The sequence below is a fragment of the Corythoichthys intestinalis genome, chromosome 6 (genome assembly GCF_030265065.1).
Source record: "Corythoichthys intestinalis isolate RoL2023-P3 chromosome 6, ASM3026506v1, whole genome shotgun sequence".
Taxonomy (NCBI): domain Eukaryota; kingdom Metazoa; phylum Chordata; class Actinopteri; order Syngnathiformes; family Syngnathidae; genus Corythoichthys; species Corythoichthys intestinalis.
Genome location: NC_080400.1, coordinates 13,268,770 through 13,288,269, shown reverse-complemented (window position 1 = coordinate 13,288,269; position 19,500 = coordinate 13,268,770). Strand labels below are relative to the sequence as shown.

Below are 19,500 nucleotides of genomic sequence, written 5' to 3'. Positions count from 1 at the left end.
TCAATACTGCGCGCTCAATTCAGCACCCGCTACTAACGTGTCACGAAGCCAACCAGTCAGAGAGCTGGTGGAAGTACACAGTGTTACCAATCTGCTTTTTTTGATACTGTTACTCCAAGCCCCAGCGTGGAGGCTTCAACTTTGAATTGAGATCCCGATGTCACACCCTCGCCCCGGCGCGGAGGCCGGTCGCTTAAGATACGGGGCTGTACACCCCTGTCCCGGTGCATCGCAACACTCCGGTTGGACCCCGATTGCCAGCCGTCAGGTCAGGGCAGCGGGTGAAGCGATGCTTGCACTGTAGTATGGAGTGGACCGGCGATTAACGTGGCTCGTTGCCATCGATTCGTCCGGTGCTTACTTCGGAGAGGTGGCAATGTGTATAAAAACACTGTGACGCGTTGGATGGCGTTTTACTGGAGACTTTTATTAAACAAAATAAAAACCAGCGGGGGACACACCCTCTTCTCTCCTTTTCACGGCGCTCTCCGCTCTCTCTCAACACCTTCCTTCGCTCCCTCTCTTTTTCTCGCCCAGACGCCCAATTCTTCTTCTACGCTTAACTAGCAGGCCGATCATATTGTAGGGGACAGCGGCCCCTTGGGGATACCGGTAACAACTGGTTGCCTGGTTACTTCTGGTAGCTCTTTTTGTGCATTATGCCTCGAGAGAGTTGTGTGTCGCACAAGAAGTGTCAAACGCCACTACGAGACAAAACATGAAAATTCATAGAAAGCAGGGCCAAGGAACACATTAAAGTAGGTATCTTTTATATTTGTAATATAAAATCTAAAATTGTGCATATAATTCACTGTTTAAGTTGCTAGTGAACAAGACAAAATGTAAGAGTCGGCTGTTCTGACTTTGAAGGCTCTCTGTACTGTGAGAGACCTGCACTGAGAATCACACCTGTTCCCCTTTGCGTGCTGGGGTGTGTGTGTGTGTGATATGTTTGCATAAAATGGTGCAGCTGTACAGCTGTTATTACTGTTGCACTTATTTTCAAGTTTTGATATTTTCGACAATATGCATTAGTTTTTAGTTAATTGATGAAGGCGAATGGTAGTTATACAAATTAAATGTATGTCCATGTCTTTTTAAATTTGGAGTAAAATTACAGCTCTGCTGAATATAAAAATTCGGATGCGCGTCATTAATCTTGGGGTGGCACACTGATTGACAAGAAATTTTGAAAGTGGCACTCCACACCAAAAAGGTTGCTGACCCCTGGTACAGACGTATTCCCTCCCGATGCAGTTATCTCCACCTTGTAATGACTGCAAGTCGCTTTGTTGTAATTTTTCCTCGTGAAGTGAAGACACACATTCGTTTGAACCTACGTGCTGTCATTGTATTGTTTACGGCTGCAGTGCTCATGCTAAACCATCGTAACCTTTCATTTTTACCCTCTTTCCTGGTGAAGTGTAGCCAAACTTTGGAGCGACTGGTTCTTGGCGCCATGCTAGTTTGATGCGTCTGGACAACAAGACACGTCACGTCACGTGATGACGCAATGCGCGTCTTTAGGAATCGTTAAAGGGATCGTTAAGACTTTTTCATTGTGATGTCGAGGCCTCAAAACGCTAGGAACCAGTTCGGAATTGGAATCGGATTTCGACTCCCATCCCTATTCTTCATAATGTCTTTTTCCACAATTGCCTTTTTATTACATAATGTTGTTTTTCAGCACAATGAATTGTGTTCTGTCCATCACATAAGGCGGAGGCAGTTAAGCGATTGGCTGGATCGTGGAGTCTGGTTGTTAGCATTTGGTAGTGTCGATGAACTGTTAGGTAAACTTCCAGAAAGCATCTCATATAAAAAGCACTGCCTTTCATTACTATCCAGCTGGTTTGCAACTTCTCTGGGTTACGCTACCAAATGCTAACGCTAGCCAGACTACACTATCTAGCCAGTCACTTAACTGACTCCTCCTTATGTATTTGATTGACAGAAGACAATTTATTGTGCATATAAATGACATTACTAAATACAAAGGCGATTGTGGAAAAGGCATTATGAGAAAAATTACTTTGTGAAAAACCTTTTTGTAAAATCATATTGTGCTGAAAAACGACATTATGAAATCAGAAGGCTATTGGAAAAAGGCATTATGAAATAAAATAAAAAACATTACTGTGTAAAAATGCTTTTTATCTTGTATAATCTTTTTCATAATAATATAAACTCATTTTAGATTTTAAGGGCCATATTATATTTTGTGCTCGTTATTTATCAAAATGGTATTTCTTTCAAAATTTATTTAATTTTGGCCCTTTTGGGGTTTCATATGTACGTACCCAACTGTGTTATTTTTGTTCCTATGCTTATTTTTCTGTTACGTGTTTCACTAAATTGTTTACAATGCAATGGGTAATGGATTTACTAGACAATTACTGCACTGCAACATTGTGTCCCCTCCCATGCTTCTTATTACTTCTCAAGTCTGACAAGGCAGCTGGTTCCAGTAAGGTCCAACTCGGTCCCATTTGGCTGCTTTTGCTGTGTAATCCCTCCGTCAGTGAGGATCTGTGTGTCTGTGCGTGGAGGGGGGGATGTATTTGTGAAAGACACACACACACATCCACACAGTTGGGAATGGTACAGATGGCCACAGATTTACAGCCTTCTCGCTTGGCCTTGTGCAGCTTGGATATCTTGTGGCTCTCAAAGCCCGGGACTGATACTGAGCTCCTAAATCACACTCTGGCGGGGACTCCACTCCCTCCCTGCCTCCCTCGCCTTCCGCCATCCCACACACTGGATTGATAAACACATCAAAAAACCTGCGACGAGCCGACTTGTCCTTTCTCACGCTCTCTCCTTTTCGCCATTTTGAATCATTTACTTCTTTTACAACTAAATCTAACAGCAATATTTATTATTTGATACTTTTTTAACCCTGTATGGATGATATGACTATTTATTAAAAGGACAAATATAAAACATTGTGAGCATTAGCTAACGACTATGACAATACAGGTAGTCCCCGGGTTATGACGTACCCGATTTACGTGATTTCGACTTTACGATGAGTGTCTTCCGCCACCTCTCAGCATTGATAGTAAGTACAGTATTATTTGTCATTTAATTAGCTATTTATTAGGTTTAATTAATCTAAATGGTCAATCTCTAAAGGAATTGCGATGCATATCTGGTATTTCATTATACTACAGTATAGTATGTGCGGTCTGTTTTCCTTTGTTGCACTCACGCTACGCCAGTGCTAGTTTCTGTTAATTTCGAGCGTTGCTTTCACGTTGGGAAGCGGAGGTGAAAATAAGATAAGACTTTATTAATGCCTCATTGGGGAAATTCATGCATTGCAGCAGCCCAGGCAGCGTACAATCAAATGAATAACATATCGCCAAACTATAAGAACTATACAAAAGGTATATACAAACAGTGTTGTTAATCTTACTTTAAAAAAGTAATTAATTGCAGTTACAAATTACTAAGTAACTAGTAATTGTGTTAGTAGCTCAGTTACCTGAATGTAAGAATAATTAGTTACTTGGCAAAGTAACTAGTGATAATTTTCATGTTTTTTTCTCAAAAAACAAACAAACAAACAAACAAACAAAAAAAACAGATCACACAATGTGAAGTTTAAAGGGTTTTTGGGACAATTGGCCCTAGCCCAATTCTTTACCTAAACTTAACTAGACACAGGGGTATTGCGGATATTGCGATAACAAGATAGCAACCTTTGCTATGTGTGGAAGTCATTTAATGTTGTGAATTAACCGTAAAAGTTGTTAAAATTGCTCCCTTTATTGCATTAGTTCCCTTCTGCCTACTTTTGACATGTGTTAGTTTTAAAACAGTCTCGTTTAAAGATAGATTTAGGTCAAGATTTTGCCGACTTAGGAGCATTTTTCATAAGAAGTTACTTAGGTTCACTAGGAAGGTTCTTTACAACAGAGCCTTCCTGAGATGTGTACTGCTTTAAGATGGCAGCTGTTTACTAACGCATCTAGTTCTTTATTATACATGTTGCTAATGCAGCCATGTCTGTCATTTGCGTCTAGTTCTGTACATATGTGATATCTACCGAAGCATCATGTGGGCGTAGTTTGTAGGCGATCGGCTACAGTCAGGTATTATTAGAGCCACCTAGCATAGTAGCATCGCGTTTCCAACGGCATCACCCTCCCTTTCCTCCTCCCCACTCCTGCTCTGCTCTCTCGTCTCCGTGAGTCCGTCTTTCTCATTTTCTCGCGTCAGTCAACCAACATAGTAACGCATAGTAACCCACGCCTTTCCCGCTTCAGTAACTATAACAGCGTTGCCAAGATGAGAAAAGTAATTCATTAGATTATTCACTACTGAAGAAAATAGTAACGTTAGTAACGCCGTTATATTCTAATGCCGTTATTAACAACACTGTATTCAAATTACCTACGACTAAAGTACAAATGGAATCAAACGACTGCAGATCAGCACTATGTCAGGAACATACAAAAACAGTACCTGTCATTGTTCTTATGTTTAATGTACAGTTAATTATGAGCACAGACCTCTGTTCTTATAAAGTCTAGGCAAAGAAACGGTTAACGGCGCGGGCTAGGCGATACCTCCCACCCCCTCTACCCCCGTTAAATCACTATTAGCCCGCTAGCTTATAAAGCAGCGTTCGTTTTCAGGGTTAGGACCGGCTTGACCGGTGCCACTGATAGCAGCCGTTTTCCAAGATTTGAAACTTATTATTATTATGCAGCCATTGAGGTATGTTTTAGTAAGCAAATATGTCTCTATTGATTTAATTTATAGCATTATTGTATGCTTTTTGTCACCATTATACAGTGGTACCGCTACATACAAAGTTAATTTGTTCCAGGACCTTGTTTGTAAGTCAAAATGGCCAGATGTTGAGCAGGATTTTCCCATAAGAATACATTATATTAACCTGACAAAGCTGGCGATTTGTTTGGCGATGTTACCACAATAATAATTGTCAGCTTAATTTATAAGGACTGGTGAACGGTGATCGGAGGAGGACCGTGGAGATGTATTGTTGAGCCACTTCACGGATGCGCACCTTACGCTCATATTTTTCTTTAATTTGCATCATCATTTCAATGGTAAGCGTCACTTTTTCCTTGTTTCACCACCTGTACCAACCTTTTTTTAAACCTGTGTTAATTCATCTCACAAGAAAATCCGCCGTGTGTTCCTGAGCGGTGCTGTCATGTAGTGGTCTTTCGAACATGTCGTCGGATGTAGAAACAAATGGCCAGTCAAATTTTACGTCGGAAGATCGTGTGTCGAAGCAATCATATGTCGTGGTACCACTATATTATATTTCTAATCGTGTATTCATAGTTTTACTGTGACAAATTAATAAATGTCAAAGAAAAACTATGGTGTGATCGGTGTTACCAGAGGGAAATAGTATATTTATCTATCTTAGTTTTTACCGTACTTTCGGACTATAAGTTGCAGTTTTTTTCATAGTTTGGCTGGCGGTGGGACTCGATGGTGGGATCGACTTATGTGTGAAATTATTAACACATTATTATATCATTTCACATGCTATTTTGGTGTAACACTGATGGTTTGGTAAACTTGTTGGCATGTTCTTTATGCTATAGTTATCTGAATAACTCTTAATAGCTATGGCCACGTTCGCGTTCTGCCGTTGGCAATGTGTGTTCAATTGTATTCTTGACTTTTTTATATTGAAATGCATGCTTTTAGTTTGTGGCGCTTTCACGCCCATGTGGGGGCGCACTTGCACTTGTTTACGTGAAGAAGAGCGCTCACACGCCAGAAGAAGAGGGACAGCTATGCAGCTCTGAGCTAGTGGGCGAGTTAGCGAGAGAGAAAACACGGCTGCAAACCTACGTTCATTGTTTATGCTTGTAAAATATCTCTACAGAGGCAATGCCTATGTGTATCATCTTTTCTGTTGTTGTTGTGTGTTTTCCATCCACAATCGGACACTTAGACCCAGTTGTGTGGTAGTTTGGAAGATGTGCTAATGCTAGCGAACGCATGCTAACCGTTTGTGTCAATCCTGTAATAGCACCTAATTATCATTTATTTACGTCAATGCGAACCTGTGTGGTATCGAGGACGAAATTGATTCAGCAAATTATACGGACGTCCACCGTTTAGCTCGCTTTACAGCCAGGACCGAGCCGTAGCGTCCTGGTGAGGACAGTATATTCGCATTTCGTTGTTCAGGCACTGTACACTGTACTTATACAGCATGTTGTTCTCTATTGTATTTTTAAATTAAATTACCTTTCAAGATGAAATATCTGTTCTGTGTGTTGGATTTTATCAAGTAAGTTTTCCCCAAAAATGTGACTTATACTCCGGTGCGACTTATATATGTTTTTTTCTCTTCGTTGGGTATTTTATGGCTGGTGCGACTTATACTCAGGTGCGACTTGTAGTCCGAAAAATACGGTACTTTATTTATATTAATATGACATACTGTATAATACATGTTTTGGATAGTTAGTTGAGATTTAGGGGATATGTAGGGGTATTTAAAGGGTTAATTCCAACTTCTGTGGAAATTCGGGTTACGTCGCCATCGTAGGACTGGGACTCATTCATAACCCTGGGACTACCTGTATTTTTTATGGTATGCTAGGCTTATGATAAGTACAATAGTGTTCAAAAGATTAAATATTTTCGTGGCCAGTAAAATTGACAGATCAACCAGGTCACCTCTCATCGACTGTCAACACCAGAATTACTAGAATATTAATTCGTAGAGTTGTAAACAAATCAAATCAAAATATGCTGTAAAAATACAGAAAGGTTCTGTTAACATCAGGTCTAGTGATGCTAACCTATGTAGCTTCAGTGTCAATAAAGGAATGCCTAAATTGCCACTACCGCTGGTTCTTTTTGTTTATCACTATGACTTGATTCAGATTTTTACTTGTGTTTGACTCTTTTTTTGTCTGCCAAGGTTGGAAAAATTAGTTGATCAAAGTGGGAAAATGGAAGCATTTGATAGTTTTACAGCTGGGTTTTTAGTTCAGACCACATTAATGACATGTGAAACTGTTTCCTGTCCACTCCCCAGGAAAAAAAAAAACATTGGGTCCCATATTTAATTCATGACCAGTCACATTGTCAGGAGTGATGAATAGACAGACAGACAGGCAAATGACCACAGGAAACCACATTTAAAAGGTCCAACTGCAGCTTTCTAATTTTTCCTATGGGGGGGTGGATAACAATCGTAAGAGAATAGCAATGTGATTGGTCAATTGATTCGGTGATGTGTGTTAAAATCAAAGGTGCATTGGGATGCAAAGACAACATGCGGCATGGATTCAAATCAGAAGGATGGTTACTTACCGACACGGCCGTCTGGAGATGCGACAATGGAAGAGTGGACACATAAACATACAAGAAAAAAAAGGAAAACAAATCAAAGACATTTAACAAAAACAGAAGATAGAAAATATATGAAACCAAAGTCAGAATGAATGACATGTTGAAATAAAGCAAGACAGGAAAGGTCCAGATTTTGCTCTCAAGACACCCACATAATCATGGTTTGGAATTTGTGAATGTAAATAGATTTTAGGTTTTATTCTGGTACGTATGTTCTGATATTCATTGAAAAACAGTTTTTTGTGTCGAAGTAAAAAATATAGAAATGGTGCATTGGTGTAATCTCATGGCATCTTGGTGTCATGGAGTCATGCTGAAGTAAAGAAGGAGCTTCATTTAGTCGCTGGACCTTTTCTGTCTTTGTCAATGAACACTACAATGCTATGTGTGGTTTGCAAAAAGCCAGGCGAGGGTGCGAAAACCTCAAGCGTGCCAATATTTTACTTTTAAATCCCTAGATTCAGCAGAAAGAGTTGCCCCCCCTTCACGGCGCCTTAAAGCGCTCCTCCATTGGGACCTTCAACACTTCTGGTTTAATGGTGGCAAGAGTGCCGACAATAGCGGGAAATTATGGTTAGGACCTTTTTATTAACCCCACAAAACCCCAGGTGAGGCACTGGCGCAGGTGCCGGTAAACTGTGAAATAGCTTCACCAGTGACTGGTTGATTGCCGAGACGACGACAACCGCAGGAGAGAAAAGAAAGGGGGGGGGGGGGTGAAGTAGGATGCCAAGAAAATGTAAATAATTAAACAGATTCATAGACTGCTGAAATCTCTGTAATTCCACGGGCGTCAGCATTCAATGCAAACCTTTGGGTTTGGCCATCTGAATGCTCTGTTTGTTCTAGTTAGAAGTGTAATCAACAAGAAAAACAAAGAGAAGGTGAAAGGGTGAAAAATGCTTATTATTCTTCCTCACACTGCAAAGAAAAGAATACTTAAAAACAAAACAGGCTCAAACATTGATTAGGCATGAGAGTATATATCAGCTTTATCAAATATTTTTGTTGCAAGTTCTGAAGGAAAAAGCATTTTTTTGTGAAGATTTTTTCCATTTTGCTACAGTTATCATTCAGAAACAAACGAGGTCATTTGCTTTTGACAGCTCAGGCCTTGCAGCTTTTCTAAACATATTATTCCGTTTGGCATGTCTCGCCAATTCAGAAGCTTAATGGCCGTCACACTGCTCCGACATGTATGTCGAATACAATTGACATTATCCATGGCAAGTTTCTTGAAACAAAAGCTGTACCACCACTTCCAAATATACCAAAGCTCAGGCATTTGCAGAAAATCTATTGGTTGGTTTTTACTGTACTTGAAATTGACTGAATGCTTCGCAGAGTGATTAAGCTTTTTCTCATTGAGACAATGTTTTACAAAGACTTCAAAAGAATATGACTATGCCATAGACCTCATAATGATATTGACACATTCTCCAGACACTGCGCCGCACCTTCAAGTCGGGGGCCGTCCCACACTCCGCTTCAGTCGGTCGAAGTCGGTCGCAGTTAATCTCAAACACATGCAGCGATCCAATGCCAGATTTAGGTTGAAAAAGTACGGAAGCTGTACCGCATACAAACAGGAAGGTCTCAGGAGTGATTTGTTTGAGGAGTCAAGGTAATTATTATATTTTTCATACCATGCATGTATTTTGAAATGTGAAATACAGGGTTCAATGGGAGAAATTAACCGCTACGGCATTTGCGTCGTAATTCGCAATATTTACGTAAAATAAATGCTACCTCCCCATTTTTTTTTTTTTTTTTTGCTTTTAACCAAGAATCGAGACTGTTTTACATCATTTTAACATTTTAACAAGAGATTAAAAAGACACTCACCAAGTCACCGCACTAAATGCTAATGCTATGCTAACGCTACTAGTTTAGTGTGTGATGATCAATCAGCACAGATCTATACAGGCTAAAGCAATACGACATTGCCAAGAAAACAACTTACCAAGCACCACTTGACATGTGTTTCACAAAAGGAGCCTGGAATGAGCACATGCGTACTCACCGCCGGTGAGTAAGCCTGTGTGTGTGTGAGGCGCAGCAAATCACATGAGTGACACGGCCAAACACTGCTAAGATGCGTGCCAACTACACATACCATAGGAAAATATCACACATTGTGAACTTATGACGGACACTATGGCGAATTTTATATCCCGTTCTCGTCTCGTCAGAGGACAACTGGCATCCATCTCGTTATGTTTTAGTCCCCCAAGACACATTTTTATCTCATCATTGTGACGTCATCGCCATGAAAAAAATTGTTCGTTGACGAAATATTTTCGTTATTGTCATCATTGACGAAAACAACACAGTGGCCAGCTGAAGGCAAGAGAACAATATGCTTACGAAAACTGAGCTGTCAACTGTCGATGACCTCGTATTTGTATGCATGGAGAAGTCTAAAATATCTTAATTTACGCGCTGAAATGAAGGACCTAACCAATTTAAGGATTCAAGGTTTCTACCTAAGCGAGCTTCCGTTACCTCGTACGGTAAGAGTGGCAGAAGCCTCCAGCTTGCCGACGCGGTTCTCTGCCACACAGCTGAAGGTGCCCTCGTCGCTGACTGATGCCTTCTTCACCCTCAGCACGTAGTCGTCCTTGTCGTATTTGATTTCATACCTGTCAGGTGTAACAGACTCAACGTGAGGTCTCAGGAAAAAAATAAGGACAACCAAAGTCCGGCTACTCATTCTAACAAATGGAGTTTGCAAGGCAGATCAATTATTCAACGACGTTTGCTCGGAACCCTGCAAACGTCTTCAATATTCATGAAGTGTTTTTTTTCGCAGGGAATGCGTGGTGCATCTTCATAAAGGGAAAGGCGGCCTAGGTCTGACTGAATGCTTTGAGTAAGCACACAAAAGGCAAAAGTGTTTTCAATTCGACAGCAGTAATCATATATGTGTGCATTGTATAAGCTGTTGACAAGATGAGCATGTGGTGAAGAGGGAATGGAGGAGGTTGCTGTGCTGGCTTGAAAAATGTCTGCTATCTTTAATTTACTATAATAAACCAATTGAGATGTATACAAAAGGGGATGTGTGAAGACCAATTAACAGAATGAACAGAATGAATAGCATTGCGTGCTTTTTCACCAAGTGGCATGGTTCAGTTGTTGCGTAGGCAGTAGCACAGTACAGACAAGTGTGCTCAATCCACCTTCCGTTTCAATTTATATGGAACAGTCTAATATTCTGGGAACCCATGATATAAATATGACATTAAAAAAAGTACTTTGATAGAAGCACAGCTTTAGTAACTTCAATTTCAGAATACTTTGGTGGTGATAGCAACTTCTTCAATCTATTAATGTGAACTAATGGGTACGTGAGGCCGAAATATTTTGGGGCCGTTTTTCTCTGACCAAATTGCAAAAAAGAAAAAAAAACTGAACATGGGGACACTCTAAGGCTAGGTTAAAACAGCAGGTCTTAATGCACAATTCCAATTTTTTGTCTTATCTGTTTGTTTGTTTTTTTGCCGTGCCTGTTCAGACTGCATTTGTCCATTGTGTTCGTTCAAGTATTGGGCATGTACACTATGGCTAGGTTCATACTGCAGGTCCTAATGCATTAATTCAGATTTTATCGTGTTTTTCCGATTCGAGACATTAACTTGACCGTCTGAACAGGACAAGTCCCATAGAAGTGGACCATTTCAAATCCGATCTGGGTCGCTTTTGTATGTGGCGTAAATCCGATCTGTGACACATTTTTCCAGAATGTGGCGGCGGTCTAAACTGCTAAGTCTCCCAAATCGGAATTCATGCAGCAACTACTTCAGCAAAGAGTGAGAGGCACGGAGGACGGCAGTGATGTAGCTGTAGAGGGAAGAGGCGAGCTTGACAACAGTCAGGAAAAAAATAAAATGGGGGAATGCTCGGTTTTCTTTCTGTGTGGTAAATGTGCAGTACTGTAATTCAATATTGCTTACATGGCCGAGTGTCGGAGCAAACTGACTATGTGTGTGCGTGCATGCAAGACGCACACACATACGGTGCAAGCACTTTATCAATCCTTATAAACTTTGGATATAAGACTAAACGGGATTATTAATGTCCGTTACTTATGTCTTCCTTTTGGAAATTGAAATATGATCACCCTGGAATGACGTACAGCCAGCATGTGTGGTCATTTGTTTGATGCTTCTGCGCATGCGGGTCAATTTGCTAAGCGCGTGTCAGACTGTGAGTTAATGCGCATGCGCAGTACTTGAACATGCTCAATGGACAAAGGCAGTATGAACAGGCATGCCAAAAAAACAAATCGGAATTGTGCATTAGTACCCGCGGTATGAAGCTAGCCTAACTCGCAGTCCGACATGCACTGAGCAAACTGAACTGCATGCGCAGAAGCATCAAAACCAATGACTACACATGCTGGCTGTACGTCATTCCAGGGTGATCATATTTTTGATTTCTAAAAAGAGTTTGCCCCGAATCGGCCATGTAAGCAATACTAAAATATTGCTCATTTGCCGCACAGAAGGAAAACTGAGCATTATCAGTCTTATCATTTTCTTCATTTGATGTTTTCATGACTGTGGTCAAGCCCACCTAGTGTGGAAAAGCCGCGTTCAAGCTAGGCGCGAACGCTAATGCACAGCTACATTACTGCCTTCCTGCCTGTCGCTCTCGCTCTTCGCTGCATTAATACCAACTTGGTAGACTTGACGGTTCAGACCGCCGCCACATTCTGGAAAAATGTGGCCCGAATCGTATTCAAACCACATATGAAAGTGACCCAGATCGGATTTGAAATGATCCACTTCTATGCGATGTATCCCGTTTAGACTGTCAAGTTAATGCCTCACTCGAGTTGGAAAAACACGAAAAAATCGAATTCATGCATTTAGACCTGCAGTATGAACCCAGCCTAATATAGATCATTTCTAACTCTACAAAGTTAAAATACGAGTGGAAACGCAGAAGCACAATCTTCATTTTCAGGCAGCAAAAATGTCTACTGTATTAACCCGAACTGAACTGTGTGGTGGAACTGTAGCTTCATTTTCTTTCATTTCTAATACACAATTTGGATTTTTATGATGCTATGAAACTCAATAATCCGTGTGTGTTTTCAAAAGTTACGCAGCACTCGAGAGTAACTTATAAGGTTCATTGTTGCTTTTGTCCGATGGAGTGGGATTTCATTATACATAGTCATAAAACAGTGATGGACTGTATTCTTTTAAAAGCCCACTGTGTGTACCATGTGCTAGGAAGTGAAGTCGTTTACCGTGGGTGATTCTTTGCACAATTACATCTGGCATGAAAGCACAGTTTGCGGCAATACTTTTTGGAACATTGTCACTACAGTCCATTTCCCCCAAAGCTGGAAAAGCCATACATAGTCCATACACTACATAGAGTACATCATGCACAGTACACCACCCTCCTGATGGCCGCTTGCTACCAGAAGCTCAATCCATCTAGTTGATCCGCGGAATTGTTTTTCTTTCATGACATTTCTCCAGTGAGCGTTCAAAGGCCGCTTTATTGGGAGCGAATTCCTGGCTGCTCCCTGCCAGTTCTACCTCTCTAGCACAGGTACTTAAGAAGCCATAATGATTATTTGACTGAGTCATGGTTGAATGATTTGTTCCTGACAAAGGGGAAGCAATAGTGGATGTATTGTGGGGAGCCGAAAAGTGATGTTTCAGGAAAAAGAGCTGGCTTGAAGGAATGGGAACACTATAGAAGCTAAAGGGTAGTTATTGTCTGCATATTTTAGCTTTTAAATTCTAAAATACCCCCATATGTATGTGCAGTACAGAATATCATGTCTTCATCAACATATTCCTCTACTTGATTCCAAAACACCAACTGAATCTGAGATGTTTTACTAACTTGACTTTTTTGGTTTGTTGAATGGAATCATTTCATGAGGGGAAAAAATATCAGATTGCCTTTTAATAAAATCATGTTGGTCAGTATTTGATTTTGTTTTTCAATTAACTTTTTTTTAGGTGTTAGGGATAGAAAAACACAAAAATATAAATAATACAATAATGTTGATTATTGTCATTCTTAAAAAAAAAAAAAAAAATCATAATAATTTTCTCTTATAGACAAGTTTCCTGAAATAGGGGCAGTGCCGTCTTGGAAAATTTCTGCATCGAACTTCCGGTTTAGAAAAACTTCATGAGTTGTGGTTGAAGTTAGCAGTGTGTTTGCGAGGTTAAAGCCTCACAATCAAGCCAGAGGAACCCACGGAAACTCCGAATATGGATTCAGCACGACGTAGATGAGACGTGGATGAGATTGTATGATTGTTCTTATCAATTCATTGATCATTCGTGGACAAAATTATAACAACCTGTCAGCCTCTATTGACGTGAGGTATAGATTGATACGCCAGCCACTTGAGTGACAAAATGAGGTGAAATGACAAATTATATGACATTTGCCGAATGCGGATGGGTTGACACAGATTTTCTTGTTACAAGGAAACAGTATTAGGTATGTACATATAAACAAAAGCAGTATGTCATTCTTTTTAATTGCATATATTGATTGCAGTAAAACATTTAGACCAGGGGTCCCCAACCTTTTTTGCACCACGGACCAGTGTGGTTTGGGTCTTTTTTTCACGGACCGGTGTCCTGTCAAATTTTGCACCCTTATAAAATTTTGCTCCCAAAGCTTTTGTGGCATTGAAAAAAGCCCTCTTTTATATTCAGTTGGACTCTCAATGTTATGCAATGGTGCTAAAAAACTATTTACATCATAAACATACATGTGCAACACGGAAATGGCGTAAATTAATGCTTAACAACACGGCAAAGTCGTTAAGAGAGAGGGCTACGTGCAGTTATTCTGTGCACCTAACATGGCAAACGTAAGTTAATATTTCTTTATTTAAAGAAAGTTTGTAGTGTGTACTTTGGAATCGCTGCATTCGCGGTCCTTTTTAACGTTACGAGCATGCCAACTTTGTCAGAACACCAGCAATGTGCGGCAGAAAAATACAGCAAATATAAAATAGCATTTGTTTTTAGCCCCGTCGTGTTAAGTGCAGGGAAAAAATACAACTCACCCGCTGAATCAGTAGGAGGCCTGAGTTTGTTTCGTTGAGACGAGATGGTCCCGAGATGGGAGAGTGAGAGAAGCTAGCATCACAAATACACGATGTTGGAAATTGTAGCACAGTTTTCAGCACGCTCCTAGCGATGTCAGGATATTCCGAAATGACTTTAATCCAGAACTTCGGTAGAGTTGTTGTCTCAAATGTACGTTTAAGGTCGCCGTGATTTTGCGATCGCAACAAGCTGATATTCCTGTTGCACAGACATGCTTGAATCACTCGATTTATTCACATACGGGTCACGAATTCATTCCTTCGCAGTTCGTGGGTCTTTAGTGATTGGGAAGTAGCATAAATGTTGTTTTATTCGAGGTTGTAGGCACATCTTCTGGCTCGTCAGGTTCCCTTTTCCCCGTAAAAAGTCTGTCCAAAGACGTCTGTTATTCAGTCATTCTAGTGTAGGGGCTAAATATTTCCGGGAAGCAATGTGATTGTCGACGACCTACGTCATCCGTTATTATCGAGTCCAAGCGCGAATAGATATACAAAACGAGATTTAGTGCTAACAGCCCAATCAATGCATTTCTATGACGACCTCCTATCCTGTAGTTGTATATCGAGAGTAGACAGGGATATTGGTGTGTTAAGTGGCACAGGCCAAAGTCAATTGGCCAAAATGCAGTCGTTAATAAATTATTTATTATTTCTGCGCGGCCCGGTACCAAATGTGCCACAGACCGGTACTGGTCCGCGGCCCGGTCGTTGGGGACCCCTGATTTAGACAACATGATTCCATTTCTTGTTTTATTTAAGATCATTGTACATGTGCAAAACAGGTCAATAACTTAAAATTTATAAAATTATTAGAAAAAATAGCAGACGAGAATGTGATATCAGTCAGCAGATCTCCGGAGCGGCTTGAGATTCTCGCCAAACTTTGACCCGACATAACGCATACCCTGGGCGGCCTACAGACAGGCTTTTTCCCCGCTGTCCTCGGTAATTCCATCTCTAATAGTGTATCTGAAAGTTGCTGCAGTTAAAAAGCTCGTAGTTGGATCTCAGGATCGAGGTGAGACACAGTCTCCAGCAACCCGAGCCTCCTGGCCACCCATGGGGAAAACGCATGTAGTCCTGATATATGTCCATCAACGTACAGTAGGTAAGGCACATCAACTAATCTTCCCTTACCTAACAATGTTTTCCACCTGTAAACAAACGAACAAAAAACTTGTAACACTTGCTTTTATGCGTTGACATAATTGTGCCAGCTTCACATACTGATTAGCAGCAGGCTAGCAGCAGTGTCGTACATAATATTAAAGATCATCATAATTACATTCAAGGCGGCACGGTGGCTGAGTGGTTAGCTCGTCTGCCTCACAGATCTGCGATCAAGGGTTCAATCCCGGGCTTCGGCCTTCCTGTGTGGAATTTGCATGTTCTCCCCGTGCCTGCGTGGGTTTCCTCCGGGAACTCCGGTTTCCTCCCACATTCCAAAAACATGCATGGTAGGCTGATTGAACACTCTAAATTGTCCCTAGGTATGCGTGTGTGCGTGAATGGTTGTATGTCTCCTTGTCCCCTGCGATTGGCTGGCAACCAGTTCAGGGTGTCCCCTGCCTACTGCCCATAGTTAGCTGGGATAGGCTCCAGCACCTCTGCGACCCTCGTGAGGAAAAGCGGCATGGAAAATGAATGAATGAATGAATAATTACATTCATTATCGTAATAACAATATCAAAGGCAACAAGTCGTTTCTTGCGCAAGATTTTAGCTTTAGCTTGTTTTTAGCACAGGACACATGAAAATGCAGACATACCTTCTATAACACAGTGGCAACATGGCTACAAAAACACCCGTTTTTTGTGGTGGCATGAGTTTGGTTCCACATCTGCCTTCATAAAAATGTTCTCCTCCCCTGTCGTTATGATGGCAGATGGATGCGGTATTTCTAAATTGTCTTTTTTAGGGGATTTGATGAGCAATGTTACTTCAGCTTTACCGTTGTTTTGAATGGACACATTCTAAATGGAAGTTGCTTGCAAAAATAAGGAAGTAAAGCGGAAGTACCTCAGAAACTTGTCTATACAATTTTTTTGTCCTGACTGAAAATTGAACTTTGTACCACAAAAACAATCCTCTATCCTCAATAACTTAATAAATCCTCCAACACAGATCCAATAGATATTTTCGGAGGATACTTGGAAAAAATACCGTATTGGCCCGAATATAAGACGGCCGTGATTATAAGACGACCCCCTCTTTTTCAAGACTCAAGTTTGAAAAAGACTGCTTGAACACCAAATTAATTTTTATACAGAAAATAATTACAGTACATCTGAAACAAATGATAATAACAAATATTTGAGAGAAAAAACATGTTATTTTGCCTCATTCAAATCTTATTATCTGAACATTTAAATATGTAAACTACAGTGCTATCACATTCGTAAATGAATGGCTTCTGGTTTTTGAAATGTAAATAAACCAATTTATTGTCATAAAACAACAAAATTGCAATAACTGCATCAACCATCAAAGTCTAACTAACTGTAGTCTTGAAACAAATCTGAATAAGGAACAATTTGCAATAAAATAATGCAAACTGGTTAAATTTGAGAGTAGCTGAGATCTGTCATGACAGAACATCGCTTCAATGATATCTGGCGCCACGTAGCGTCGTGAATGGGGAGAGTAGCTGAGATCTGTCATTACAGAACATCGCTTCAATGATAACTGGCGCCATCTAGCGTCGTGAAGGGGTATAATGTCTAGACCGCGAATATAAGACCCCCTATTTTTCAGTTTTATTTCAATGCAAAAAACACCGTCCTATATTCGGGCCAATACGGTAGATAGTATCAGTAAACAGTATCCCTCATTCATCATTTGATTTAATTTTATATTTGCACAATAATCCGGTATTATTCATAATTTTCTCCATTGTAAGAATAAAACTGTCAAAATAAAGCACTGTCAGTACATACTGCTTCAGTTTATCTACTAGATCTATCACTCATGGGTGCTTGGTTGTTTTGGTTTTGCGTCCAGAGATCAAAGGCAGTTTTTATGAACTTCCAATTTTGAGTCTGAATCTCACTATGATTTGCTGTGGCCACATTGAATAAGACACAACAAGGGAACAGTAGCTCTTTCTGTGACCAAAACTCTGTTTTCTATTACAGTATGAATGCCATTACGGAACAGAGCCAAACTGACTCTTCTTTTCCACTTTTCCACTCACACTCACTCACAGAGAAAAGTAGAAAATCACCCAAGACATCTTTTTGGAGTTGTGGGAGTGTAAGCAAGTGTCAAGACAAGAAATGTACTTTCCCATCAGATGTGTTTAGCAAAAAGTGCCTCTGAGATGAAAACCCCTCTACAGTAAATGTAAAATTCCTCACGTGGTTTAAGAGAATCAGCATTTAAAGGAGAATAAATTAGGATTTTCCTTCCGAATATAAAATTGCTGTGACATTTTTTTGCTAAAGGGAACCTTGGACTTAAAGACTTGTAGGCTCTAATAAGCAACAATTGTTCTCTTTTACTAAAATATGTTACAAGAAACACATAAAATATTGCCATTGATTCAAAAATTGTAGTACATGTTTAGTACATGTTTTGACCTCTGGAGGCTGCCATGTTTTATGTGCGCAATGGACGCTCGGGGTGATGACGTAGTTTGTCACCGATAAGACCAACACTTCCGGTCTTCTGCAATTCCTCCTGCACAGTGAGACGTCCAACACATGTGCACATCGGTTAAAAGCGGCGAGTACTTACTATTTGTGTTTTTATTGAGTCTTTTATTATCTTTTCATTGCCTCAAAATAATTTTTGCATGTGTTTCTCTCTCATACTTTTAAACATTGTGGTAGCTTTGAAGCAGATTGTTGAGCTGTTGACTACATTAGTCACGTAGCATATTTAAACCACCCTTATTTGATATTACTACGTTTAAGTATTTTCTTAAGGCATCTTTAGTATGTTTGTATGGATCTAAACAAAATAAGCTGAAAGTGCACGGTGGTACTTTGGTGTCAAATTCGCCTATCATAAGATATTTCGCCGGTGTAGCACATTTTGGCAAAACACCGGTTTTGTCATACTCTTGTCTTTTCTTACCCCGTCTTTCCTGTCCATTTTGCTTTTGCTGCTCGTTTTGTGAAATATCAGTGCTGTCATGCTCAAAAATGTTCTTCTCGGGTTCAAATCTGAAGGGTTAAGCAGATGACATGTTTATGTTGCTAGAGCAGGGGTCGGGAACCTTTTTGGCTGAGAGAGCCATGAACACCACATTTAAAAAAAAAAGTAATTCTTTGAGAGCCATACAATATGTTTAAAACTAAAAATACAAGTAATGTGTGCATTTTATGTAATTTCAACACTTTTAAAGTACAAGTGTTTGGGTTAGTCACTGATTTTTTTTTTTTTTTTTTTTAAATAACAACGTTACGCTGTTGCTAATCAATGATGAGTATTTCCTACCATTAATGCGACTTCTGGTGCTTCATGGTTTTGCTGATGGCTTTGTAGTCTGGCTGACACTTGGTGGGGTTAAGCTTAATGCAGACATTGAGAAATTTAGGATGTGTCTCTTTTCATGTTCATGAAGCGCCACAAATCCTGTTTTTCCTCACCACGGACGGAGCACAATCAGTGCACACAGAAACAAGTTTATCCATCGGTTGATTTGGACAACTCTCGTTGTCCCTTTCATAGTCAAAACCTTGCAATCACGCTGAATTGGGATACATTGCTTACATCTGTTGACTCATCCTAAGCAAGAGATAAAACGGTGCCGCATTTATGTCCTTCACTTGCGTTGCCTCAAATTTTATTTGACATTGTGACGGTCTTTATCCGAAAAGTCATCAAAAACTCTCCAGAAAGGCAAATTCCTCTGTCAGTTCCTGCTGAAAAGTACGATACTCCTCGTCTTTTTTTCTTTTTCCTATCTTCTCAAGAGGGTTTCTAAAATTAGCCGACAAATGCGGAAAATGAAACTAAAAACGAGAGAAGTTTACTTCACACACATGCGGACATCGGACGCTATTTTCGAAAGCAAAATGCGGCAACCC

The 19,500-nt window shown here is 40.2% G+C and overlaps 1 protein-coding gene across 6 annotated transcripts in view; it reads right to left on the bottom strand.

The window, feature by feature from the left end:
- Positions 1–19,500, bottom strand: part of LOC130917051 (roundabout homolog 2-like) — a 796,933-nt gene that overhangs the window by 142,020 nt on the left and 635,413 nt on the right. For all 6 annotated transcript variants that reach the window (XM_057838104.1, XM_057838107.1, XM_057838108.1 and 3 more), the window contains exons 6-7: positions 9,871–10,007; positions 7,327–7,338 (exon numbers count right to left, since the gene is read on the bottom strand). In XM_057838104.1, coding sequence (XP_057694087.1) covers positions 7,327–7,338; positions 9,871–10,007 — 149 coding nt within the window. The remainder of the gene's footprint in view (positions 1–7,326; positions 7,339–9,870; positions 10,008–19,500) is intronic.